This window comes from Adiantum capillus-veneris, chromosome 14 (genome assembly GCF_014529385.1).
Source record: "Adiantum capillus-veneris isolate H3 chromosome 14, ASM1452938v2, whole genome shotgun sequence".
In the NCBI taxonomy this organism is placed as follows: Eukaryota; Viridiplantae; Streptophyta; class Polypodiopsida; order Polypodiales; family Pteridaceae; genus Adiantum; species Adiantum capillus-veneris.
In genome coordinates, this window is record NC_140944.1 from 25,740,808 (window position 1) to 25,752,924 (window position 12,117).

A 12,117-nucleotide genomic window follows, 5' to 3' on the forward strand; every position below is an offset into this window, starting at 1 on the left:
CGGATGACACCCGTACACAATTACCAGGTCGATAGTGCAGTTCAATTTGTAGTCTATTGTTGCTTTCTCTATTTTTTGAGCTTGTCAATGCTTTCTTAAGTTTAGTTTAACCGCATGTTTTTCTCACTATTGCATGCTCAATCTTGATCATTGAATCTATATATCAAATAGACACGCACTTCATCTTTGATAGTTCGGCAATTCAAGTTATGTATTACAATTGCACTCTGTACATACTTTTACTTTATTCTTAGGTGGTTGATGTGAATCTATGTATGTCCTTGTTTGGAAATGCATCTTATATATTGCACCCCAACGTGTTCTCCTCTGCAACACAAGGACAACTCTTCATCCCAATGTTTTTCTCCTCAAATATGTTTTGCACTAGGTTTTGTGATCAACAGCCAAGACTCCTTGCTCCCTCCATTGTGACAACACGTAACACTCTTTCTCTCTCTCCCTTAGATTCTATGAGAAATAAAAGAAAATCGACTACACTTGATTTAGAGTAATAAATACACATGCAATTCTTTTTCAAAAGCATCAATGTCATGAGATTGGACCATTTTATAGACAGCTATAGAGGTAATCAATCATCATATACACAATCCTTCTTTAGAAAGTCGTGTCAATGCGCTTTGTACTTTGTTTACTTCAATACTAGATGCTTGATGTTGTCCGTTAGGCTCTATAGCAATGCCCACCAAGCAAGTCTAGTTTTAATCCCATGGGGAACTCGTATTTGCCACGGTCTTACGTAAAGTTTAGGCTTCCGATTTTCATTACAAGCGAGCGAGGCTTCAAATTTATACAGGTGAAGCGCACGGTCTGTGAAGCTCCCGCCGAGACGCACCGAAGCTCTTATCGCTGAACATCACAATGGTACGCTTCCTCTCTTACAACTCCGTAATTTCTAGGGTTTCAGGAAGCTACTTTTGTCCACTGTCGTTAAGGAGGAGAGGATCGGAACCTTCTTGGATTTCTGAATAGAAATACATATTGCCCGCAGTCTCCTTTTCACGTTCTTGATACCGGGTAGCATATTTCCTGTGGAGCATACAGCGCTTTGAGCTTGTATCTTTATATCCCTTGGCCCCACAAATTCTTTGCAGGCGTTGCTGGTTGCAGGTGGACACACTGACCCACATAACATCACCTGATATACGACATTGCTGGGTAGTTTTATGTGTTTGTGCATTTGTGTGGAAACGTACTTGTTGTTTTTGGCTCCTTATATCAATAATTGAGTGTGGGGGGTGGGCGGGGGGGCAGGGGGCTTATTGTGTGTGAACTAATTGATCAAATTGAAATTGACGACAGAGTACCTGCAATTGTATTGAGTTGAATGAATGCAAGGAAGGATTATCAAGACAAAATGACTAGGCAAGAGGTGAAGAACTGGGAAGATAACAAAAGTATTGATCAATAGAAGAGTATATATCATGCACAACCTTTACGTCCTGAGTGACATGCCTTGCAGATGCCAATAATTACATTTTCAACAAGGTCATGGAAGGTCTCTAAGCGAGAAAATGATGTTAAGTCAGTAGATCACCATGACTTGGGGAGGGGTAGTTTCCCTCGATGTGCCTCAAAAAATGTGGATGTCTAAGTGGTAGAGCAATATGCATGGGAAGGACAGGAACGTAGATGCACTCTCTCAATGCTAGCAGCCAACACTTTGCATAAATAGTCAGAACACCAATTTTATTGGTACATAGGCAGCCACCACAAAAGATCAGTGGGAATTTATAGGATAAATGTGGGGATAGAAACTATAAATGTGGGGATAGAAACTCACACACAACAGCCCAAACTGTAGAGAAGTTGTCACTAGAATTATGTAATGATAGACAAAAAATGATTTATTGTCGAAAACATTGGCTATTTGTAATGGAGCTTGCCGCTTTGGAGGAGTGAACAACGATAGATATAAAGAAACAAAATGCGTGTAGACTCAGATATCCATATGAATCCATATTCCATCAAGGGCTGGGGCTGCATATAAATATGTGCTTTCTTGAATGCCCTGGCCCCTATCCCCTCGGGAAAAATGCCTCATCCTAGTTGCTGCCCAGATGTGGATGGCAAGACAAAACATGGGCGCTTGGACCGAAAATGTATGGCCATACCAAATGCAGCCAAAATGCCAGTGCATTGGGCCCAGGAGACACTAGCCGTACAAGCATGCCTAGACCATAGTGAAGCAATAGAGTGGGCATACTCTTATAGTACTTCGAAGAAAGATGCAAGTAAGTGTGGGCAATGATCGTCTTGAATGATGAGTGTGTAGCGAAAGAGATACATGAACATGAGAGAGAGAGAGAGAGAGAGAGAGAGAGAGAGAGAGAGAGAGAGGCCTAAAACTGAAGAGAATTATGGATTTCTAAATCCTAGTTCCCACCCAGCTTATGGAGCACCGGCCGAGGGGCCTAAAACTCTAAAACTCAAAGGTGTGAGGGCTGATTGCAGATTTCAGCAAAACGTGCTGGATGATGATGTGGTAGAATTGTACGGATGCTGATATGGCAGGACTGTACAGAAGTTCCGCGTTTTGTGCTGGCCTGCCATGTGGCAGGCTGTACGGATTTTGGCAATATGTGCTGGCTGTTTTGGGGCAGTTTTTCACGTCAGCTTTTGAGAGTAGAAGCTTTTGGGGTTTAGTGCTTTTGGGACTTTGCTTTTAGGTAACCCTTGTAGTGTTTATAAGGACCCTTGGGCCTAACTCTGCAGAGCATCTGACGCAGAGTCTTAAGAGCAGAGGGCCCTCGGGAGTTCTACTCTTGTGTCTCAAGAATGAAGAAATACCAGAAGGGGCGCCAGTCTTTGGGGCCATGCGATTGGGCGCAGAACTCTGCTGTCGTGCTGTGTCGGCTCTCCTCTTCTCTCTCTCTCTCTCTCTCTCTCTCTCTCTCTCTCTCTCAAAGTTCAACGATTTTGCAATTTTTGTTTGTGTGTTGCAACTTGCTATTGAATTCTCGCTTGGACTGTCCAAGCCTGTAATAGCGGTTTCAGTTTAAGGTGCAGCGGAATGAATGTTCTTCTTTCTCAAGATGAGTGCTCCATAATGTGCTCAAGGTTCCTTTTTGTTCTTATGGAAGGGAGAGCCTTCCGTTCTTAATGAGAGAGTGCAATGATCATAAACAAAGTGAATGGACACTGTGCGTGCAAGTGTACGAGACTGAGAGATAGAGAGAAGAGAAATACGACACCAAGGATGATGCAAAACCCTCCTCCGAAGGCCCCACTCTCGTCGGTGAGAGCGGTCTACTATTGATTGCACAAACTAAATGCATGTGACTGATGCAAGTCTAGGCTAGATCGATGACGACGACAGTGATGGCGAGACCGATCTACGGGCTGTAATCTGATGGTCTTTATCTGCTGTCCAAAAACGCTCAAGGCTGAAATCTGCTGCTGCCGAAAACGCTATGGAAAACACTGATGTTGCTCGTCTTTATGGCTGAAAATCTGCATCTACTGTGGGGCTGAAATGGCTATGAAAACTCGCTGAAAATGACTTGCTGAAAATCTACAAAGGCTGAAAATCTACAAACGCCAAAAACGCTAGGGCTGCAGATCTGGAAAAACGCTAGATGTTGGGGTCTGCTGGCGATGACTTCTTGCTGAGGAAACGCTATCCAAGAGGACATTTGTGGCGATGGAGCTTGAGGAAAAACGCTAGGTGTGGGGATGTCTTTGCTTGGAGGAAAGTCCACCAAGGGTCTTGCTGAGAAGTTGCCTGTTGAGCTTGGGCTCCTGCTGCCTCTTCTGCCAATTAGTGCTAGTCTAGGTTTGCTTATCTACAAACTTACTCAATTTGCCCCACCTACTTTCCAACAAAAGTCACTTAAAAATAATAAGTGAAAAATGTCAAAAATAGGGAAAATAGGCTAAATGCACTGGAAAATTCCCCTGAAGGATTCTGATGGGAATGCTTTGATCATGCTGTGTGCAACCAGAGGATATGCATCTACACTAAGTGTCTGGGCATGCACGGTTTGCGAACACTCACAAAAGTGCCAGAATACTAGACTGACTGGACTGATTGAACCCTTGTCGTGCTGTAGCTTGTCCACGGACACATAGGGTTAGATGTGTCACTTGACATTCAGAGCCCAAAAAGATTCTTCTTCTTCGGAGGATCCGATGCCTTGTGTAGCACAAATGGGTTCTTGTGAAGAATCTAACAGAGACGACACCCCTCTGTGGGGAGATTAAAAGTGGAAACCCAACACGGGAGTTTGAAGAAACCAACGAAGATTTAGGCAAATTTTCGGCGGAGTACAAATGTCAATTGCAAATTGACGAGTGTGTAAAAAGATTGATCAAGTACTCGAGACACCTGAAATATGCGAAGCATTTAAACAATCACGCGATTGACGAGATTCACTTGAGATGGCGAGAGGCCGTCTATTCTTCTCTCAGGTCGGAAAGGAATCTGAAAGAAAAGCCGAGTGTAAATAAGTGGAAATTGTACTCGCAGAAAGAGCTGGACAGATTTTTTGAAAAGAAGTTGAACCAGTGAATGAAAGGCTTGATGCACTCTTGGAAGAAGAGGAAATGGGTGGATTTTCCCAGTTATTTGGGCCGAAAGTCGACTTTTGAGGTGGCAAGCAATCCAAGAAGCATGTTCGTTTTGAGGATAACCCAAATTTTTCTTCGTTCTCAAAGAGTTCTGACAGTTCGTCGTCCTCTAGTTCCAGTGATGAGGATGAGAAAAGACGGAAGAAGCAAAGAAAAAGTAGGAAAAGTAGATTTTTGAAAAAGTGTAGAAGGCATGGGACTTGGGAGGCCATCTAGTAGTTCAATAAATACATGAGCAAGAAGACCAAGGAGTTCAAGAAAGGGGGTCAGGCCGTTAGGTTTGACACGTTTTCAGGCTACAAGGACGCCCATCGAGCCCTTGAGTTTATACAACAATTTGATGTCGCCTTCTCGGGAGGTCAGTTCTTGGAACGCTTCGAGGTGCGAAGGGCGGCATCTTACTTGAAAGGAAATGAACAGACATGGTGGTCTACTCTGTTGTTACATAGAGAAGCACCTACAACGTGGGCAAAATCAAGAAAATTTTTGCATCAACTTGGATATCAGAAGAATATGAAGAAGATGTTATCATGGCTTGGCATCATTTGAAAATTCTAAGAAACACATTGGATGACTCCTACCAGAGGTTTTGGGATACCTTTTTGCCAGAGTTCTCGTTTCGAAGGATCATTTTGAGGGACCAAATTGAGCTATTTGTTGTGGTTTGCCAAAAGAGATCCAACAGTATTGTCTGCAACAGAAGTCTGACTCTATTCAAAGACTTATAGGACATTCCAAGCAAGGTTTTGGAATGAATGCGGGCGCATTGACTTATCCTACAAACAAGCTAGTGTCCACCTCTACAGGGCAAGAGTCTTCTAGTGAAGAGAATGAATCAGGGGAACCGGATGAAAGTTCATCAATGATTCCGGGGAGGGTCCTTACGAACTAAGGGAACCAAATGCAAGTTCTATAGAGGATTCCGGAGAAGAAAGGAGTGCATTTGTGGGGTTGACGAAGTAGGGGAATGAGCTGAAGGTTCCAAACAGAATTTCGACAATTAAGATTGAGATAGAGGAGGCCAGAGAGGCTATCAGTAGGTCCGAAGGCACAAGAAAAGAACATAAAGGGAATCAACTGGTAGATCATAGAATTCCAATGATCCAGATTGAGGTGCCAAAGACAGGGAGGCTAGCAAGGCTACCAACATGTCAAAGGGCACAAGAAGTTAAGAACAGAACAGAAAGGTAAGCTAGGTCCATCAGATACCTTGGTCAAGGATACTCTTTGGCCCTTATGCGTGGATGAGTACATAGAGTTAGTGTCTATTGAGGAAAGTTCTGTTCTATGGCTGTTTTGCAGGCGTAATCGAGGGCGATTACAATTCTTTCAAGAGGGGGGAATATCACAAAGCGATGATGTGGCATACCCAATTTGAACGAAGTGGCTGAGAGGACAAGAGAAACTGAATTGGAAGAACAAAGAAGGTTTGAACTTGGAAACAATGGCCGAAGGGCCTAATACTGAAGAGAATAATGGATTTTCCACCCAACTTATGGAGCACCAGCCGAGGGGCCTAAAACCCTAAAACTCAAAGGCGTGAGGGTTGCTTGCGGATTTTCGTAAAACGTGCTAGATGATGATGTAGCAGAACTGTACGGATGCTGACGTGGTAGGATTGTACGAAAGTTTTGACCTCGACACGTCATATCACTTGCTTACACAAGAGCATCTACACAGACTTAGGGAGAGGATCTTGGACCTCTTCTTTGACAGGTTCATTGCTTGGATCTATAGACTAGGACTTTAGTGCTTTGGACTCTCTTGGAGAGTTTACCCGCGAGATGCGGGAGATCAGGCATCCCGCCACTGCTTGGCTTGGATGGTAGTGTAGTTGCTCCTCTATACTCCTGATCATTTGGATTGCTACCTTCGAAGTTGCTTACACTCACCCTCGGTAACCTTACAATCGACTTATCCCCCAACCTGGGCAGTAGGCCACTCCCAACTCATTTACATTGAGAGCCACACCGAGATGCGGTTTGGTGGCGTTGGCGTGGATTATGTTTTGGTTGACACCGGAGGATTGGAGGTGGGAGAAACAGGCAAGACGGCGCAGACAGATTGGTCTGGCCTTTCCTCTTCTCAGTGATTATTCACAACGTAGACTTCTCAGTCTGGCTTCCCTTCTTCGTACAGGATGATCACGGTGCAGACGGCTTGGTCTGACTACACCTCTTCTCAGAGACCTTTCAGAGCCCAAACTGTTGAGTCTGGCTTTCCCCTCATCTTGGATTACCCTACCTACTAACAAGACACGATCTAGTGGTGGTCCTTGCTGTTTCTCAGTGACTTGTGTAGCTTACGATAGCTTCTACAGTGTAGACTGTTTAGTTTGGCTTTCATTGTTTCGGAGGACGTTACGACGCAGATTGCTACATCTGGCCTTCTTGGAGTTTTCCATAGCTTAGCCACCTGGCCACACTCGGTTGCAGGTTCATGCATTGACAGGCTTCCGGTCATTCTCATGCCGGTTCTTGGGCTTCCCCATTTTCTCCAGACGGTTTGACTACAGACACCACATATCCTATTGGACAGGACTTGCAGGCCTATTGGCACCTCTTTTATGACAAGGAGTTGTTTTCACACTGAGTTCGGGACCTTCATGCAATACCTTCACACTGCATTAGCGAGTACAACAGTTTGCTACATGGCTTGTGACGACATCACACCATGGAGATCTCTTGGAGGTTGGGAGACCCCAGACTGCTGCTACTCTCATGGAGTATCTTTCTGTCAGGTGTAGCGGAATTGAATATGGTGAAGATCTAGTTTTACACTTCCACAAATCGTGCAACTTCTTTCCTTGCGTTAGTGAATGCTTTCTGAATGTTCCTTTTACTTTCCCCTGAAGAGAGGGGCTGAGAGAATGCAATAGAGATGTGTAGAGGGAGAGAGAAAGAGAGAGAAGAGAAGAGCGACACCCGATGGGGTCCCAACCAACCCTCTCAAGGGCCCCCCACATCGTTACCGATGTGGTATTTGCTTTAGATTGCGTAAATGGAATGTGTACACAATACCTCAATGCAGACTCTACTTACTCGATGACGACATATCAGTGCGGTAAATCGTCAGAAAGAGGCAGCTCCGTGGCTGATTTGATGTACCTTGGATCCTTCTCAATGTGGGAATTGCGGATGACCACGACGGGCTGATTTGCACTCCCGATGTGAGAAGTATGATGGGCTAAAAACGCAGACCTCGACGAGGTTGATGATGGACAGCAATGGAGCACTCGATGCCGGCGAGGAAAAGTGGACAAGGGGAGGCTCGATGGGTTGCCGAAGTACCGGACCGCAACGGGGACACGCTAACGCTTGCAGATCTCACTCGCCTCCACGACATAAGGGCTGAAAACTGAAAACGCTGGCTGATTTGCTGAGCTCAAGCTGGCGCTAGGCAGCTAACTGCAAAACGCTAGGGCTGAGGGCTGTTTTCAGAAAACGCTGGCTGAATTTGGTCAAAAGCGAGGGCCTGTCAGCATCTCCAAAAACGCTAGGGCTGTGGGAGCAAAAACACTGGGCTCGGATGCTCAAGCGCGGGGAATCTGCACTCTGCTAGCGCCCAATCTTCTGCAACTTGTCTCCAAAATGGGAGCTCTCTTGCCCCCTTTATAGGTGAGGTATAAGCCTTATGAACTAATTTAGGTTGAGGTAGGGCAACTGTCCACCAAGTTTTCCAACAAATAAATCATAAAAATGATTTATTAAAAATAGGTCCAGGGGGGTCTAGATCTGGGTGCAACTATCACACATCTGCCCAACCGGGAATCTGATCGACACGCGGTCCGGCACGTCGGATTCCTCTAACCTAGAACTACATGCTCGTCATGCCAGATGCCCACCGTTGTGTAATAACGTTTGTCAAAAGGCGTATACAAACCATTTATGCAAGAGGGTCCCAAACTAGAAAACCTAATATAATGGACTTGTCCAGACTTGCAGGTCCTATGAACAGGCTCACAAAATTGCCGATACTAATCCTCCTAGGATTCTAGACATCCCTATCTAGGAAGAAGGGGAATAGTGGCTTTGGAAGTTGATGAAGTATGTCCACGTGGCACATGGAGCCATGTGCACGTGACACTATCAATGGACATCGCAACAAACATCTTCATCCTTTGCCTCACATCTTCGGCTTCACCCGGTTTGTTCAACATCAGGTGCTGAGAGGGGGTATTAGATTTACACCACTCGGTTGCTTCACAAAGGTCTACGACATACTTGTACGGCTTGTATGTCTCCGAGTTGGCCAACATGTATAGGTTGCACTTTTGTCCGTCCGCCCTGGTTGGGGACAAGAGAGAGAAAGAATACGACACCAGACGGTTCTCAAACCCTCCTCCAAGGGCCCCCGTCTCTATGGCGAGAGGTCTATGCTATTGATTGCACAAATTTGGTATGATGGTCTAGATGCAATGGACTTGCCGATGATGTCGACGACAATAATGATGATGACGAGGAAGGTCTGAAATCTGAAAACACTAGGGCTGAACTGCTGAAATCTGCAAAACGATGACTTTCTGCTTATCTATGACACTGTGTCGGCGAGGACGACGATGGCGACGATGCGACGACGATGCGTTGAATACGCAGATGCTGAAATCTGCCGACAGCAGGCTGAATTTGAAAACACTGGCTGACTCGCTAGTACGGCGAGGATCTGCTGTGGTTAGGTGAGATCTGCGAGGCTAGGGGCTAAATCTGCAATGACTGAATGCTGAAAACTAAAAACGCTGATGCACTTGGCTGATCTGGCGGTACGGAACTGCAGACGCTAGAGTATGTCTGCCATAGAAAACGCTAGAGGATCTTGTTTGGTTGAAAACGCTAGGATCTCTGCCGGTCTTGTTGAGAAGGAGCACTGCAAGTTGCTGGAACTTCTACTGCTTCTTCTGCTAAAACTGGGCGCTCCAAGTCTGCATATATAGCTGATAAAATCTAGGTCGAGTAGTTCTCCTACAGCCCCACGACCCCAGGGAAATTGGTAAATTAATTAATAAAAATGCCCAAAATGCTTGGAAAATATACTGTCCCAAAACTGGCCGGGAATTGGACCTTCTGCTTGCACAATGCATATGCTCGTTAGTACTGGGTGTGCAATGAGAGGATATGCATCTACTCTAAGTGCTTGGACATGCACGGCTTGCTCACATGCTCACAAAGTGCCAGAACACTTCCTAAGCGGACCTGAATCCTAGACCTGGAAGTAGCTTGTTCACATGCACATAGGGTTACGTGTGCACGTGACATCCCCTCCTTTTCAAAGTGAGTTACTGGTACCGAGCTGCATGGCTTCCTTGTAGTCCGCCAACAACTCTGGGTAATCTCTGAAAAACTCTTTTTCGACCCACACTGCCTCGTGGGTTCCTCTATCCTTGAACTTCAAAAGGTACTGTCTGACTTGCTTCTTTGAGCCATGGCGAAATCGATGCAACAACACTTGCTCCGGCTCCATGACTTCAGCTTCATCAATGATCTCGGGTTCTTCTTCTTTGGAAATGTCCTTCGGAGGTGTTCCCTGAAACACTTTCAACCAAGAAACATGGAAAACGTTGTGCATTGACCATGAGTTCGGCAATTGCAATTTCATAGAAACCTCATTGGTCTTTTTATTGACAGGAAATGGATCATACATTCTGAAAGATAACTTAGGACACTTCTTTAAGACTTGCTTAAGACGTTGCTTCATGATCCTTAAATAAACCCAATCTCCTTCCTTGATAGAAACATCCTGACGATGCTTGTTTGCCTGTGATGAGTAAGACTCCTGAGCCTTGCTTAGCCGAAGCTTCATACTCTCAGAAATCTCATCTAACGACTGACTTTCAGCATTGTCATTAGGCTTTGGATTGACCAAGCGAGTCAAAAGTGATTGGAACGGACGTCCAAAAGCTGCCTCGTACGGAGTTCTATCAATGGCAGAGGAATAAGAGTCATTTAAAATTGCTTGAACCAAAGGGAGATAGAGCTCCCAGTGAGACTGTTGATTATGCACATATGACTTCAAAACATCAAAAGCCAACTGATTGTAAATTTTTGTTTGACTATCTGACTGTGGATGAAAAGCCGATGAAAAATTCAACTTAGTGCCAAAATTTTCAAAGAGTGCGTGCCAAAAATTGGACGTGAACTTAACATCTCTATCTAAAACAATTGACTTTGGCAAACCACAGAGGGGGTATCAATGCTTTATGAACAACCGTGCTACATCTTGTGCAATGACTGCGGACTTACAAGGAATCAACATGCAAAACTTGCTGAAACGGTCGATAATTGTCAAACATTGAGTGTTCCTTGAATGCAAACTAGGTGGAAGGTTAGTCACAAAATCCATAGAAATATTGTGAAAAGGGCCATTTGGAATAGGCAGCGGAAACAAGAGGCCCTGCTACTTACCCCGAGGAGCTTTAACCTTTTGACAAATGGTGCACTGTGTGACATAACGAAACACATCCTTTCGCATTAGAAGAATCTTTCTATTCTTTCCAGAGTGGTGTTCATTCCCCTGTGCCCACCCATGAGAAAGTCATGAGCATCGTGCAATATGTTTGTCCTGAGAGAGGGCAACACACATAGACGGTGACGAAAATACAACAAACCTTCACGAATGAGATAGTAGTTAGGCCCTTGGGAAGCAAGAGCCTGCAACCATTACTTACGAAACTCGGAATGTGCATATTGGTTCTTCATGTTGTTGAAAGACACACCCTGAAGAGAAACTGTGGATCTTGACTCAAGAGCCAGGATCTGTCCTTTCCGACTTAACACATCTTCAACAGGGTTAGCTTTACCAGACACATACTCAATGAAACCTCCAAATTGCTCAAAAAATTGTGACCATCGTGCTTGGCGATCACTCCAATGTGCACTAGGCATAAACTCGAGCCACTTGAGGGCTTGGTGATCTGTGCGAACTGTGAACTCTCTACCATACAGGAAATGCCTTTAATGCTTGAGAGAGTGAATGACAGACAGAAGTTCTTTGTCATAAACTGAATAACGTACAGTTGACACTCCTCCAAACGGGTTAAAACCCTTTCTACATCCTTTTAATGTTGTTTCCACGATGCAAAAAAAAAGAGAATATCATCAAGACACACACGCCAACCATATCGCCAAAACGGCCTACCATGAGACGGTTAAATGTACCTACGACACGTGTCAATCCAAAAGGCATAACCACATACTCCCATTGCCCTCGCTCTGTGCGAAAAGCGGTCTTGTAGATGTCACCTTTGAAGACCCTTACCTAATGTATCCACTTTTGAGATCGACCTTACTGAAAACCTTTGCCCCATTGAGCCTATCGAGGATATACTTAATGGGAGGCATTAGAAACTTGTTCTTGACGGTCATCTTGTTCAATGCCCTGTAATCAATACACAAATGAAACGAACCATTCTTCTTGCTGACAAATAAGATAGGAGCAGCAAAAGGACTTACACTAGGATGTATGAATCCTCTGGCCACCAACTCCCTGAGTTGCCGCTCTAACTCTTCTTCCTGAGTCTAAGATCATTCTGCAAAA

At 44.8% G+C, this 12,117-nt stretch overlaps 1 protein-coding gene across 3 annotated transcripts in view; it reads left to right on the top strand.

Moving 5' to 3' along the window:
• Window positions 1-720: 720 nt before the first annotated feature.
• Window positions 721-12,117, top strand: part of EMB1644 (Small nuclear ribonucleoprotein family protein) — a 56,718-nt gene continuing 45,321 nt past the window's right edge. The window contains exon 1 of one of the 3 annotated variants that reach the window (XM_086528408.1): window positions 721-882. In XM_086528408.1, the coding sequence (XP_086384534.1) occupies window positions 880-882 (3 nt within the window). In that variant the 5' untranslated portion in view covers window positions 721-879. The remainder of the gene's footprint in view (window positions 883-12,117) is intronic. The other 2 variants (XM_086528410.1, XM_086528409.1) reach the window with 2 other exon arrangements.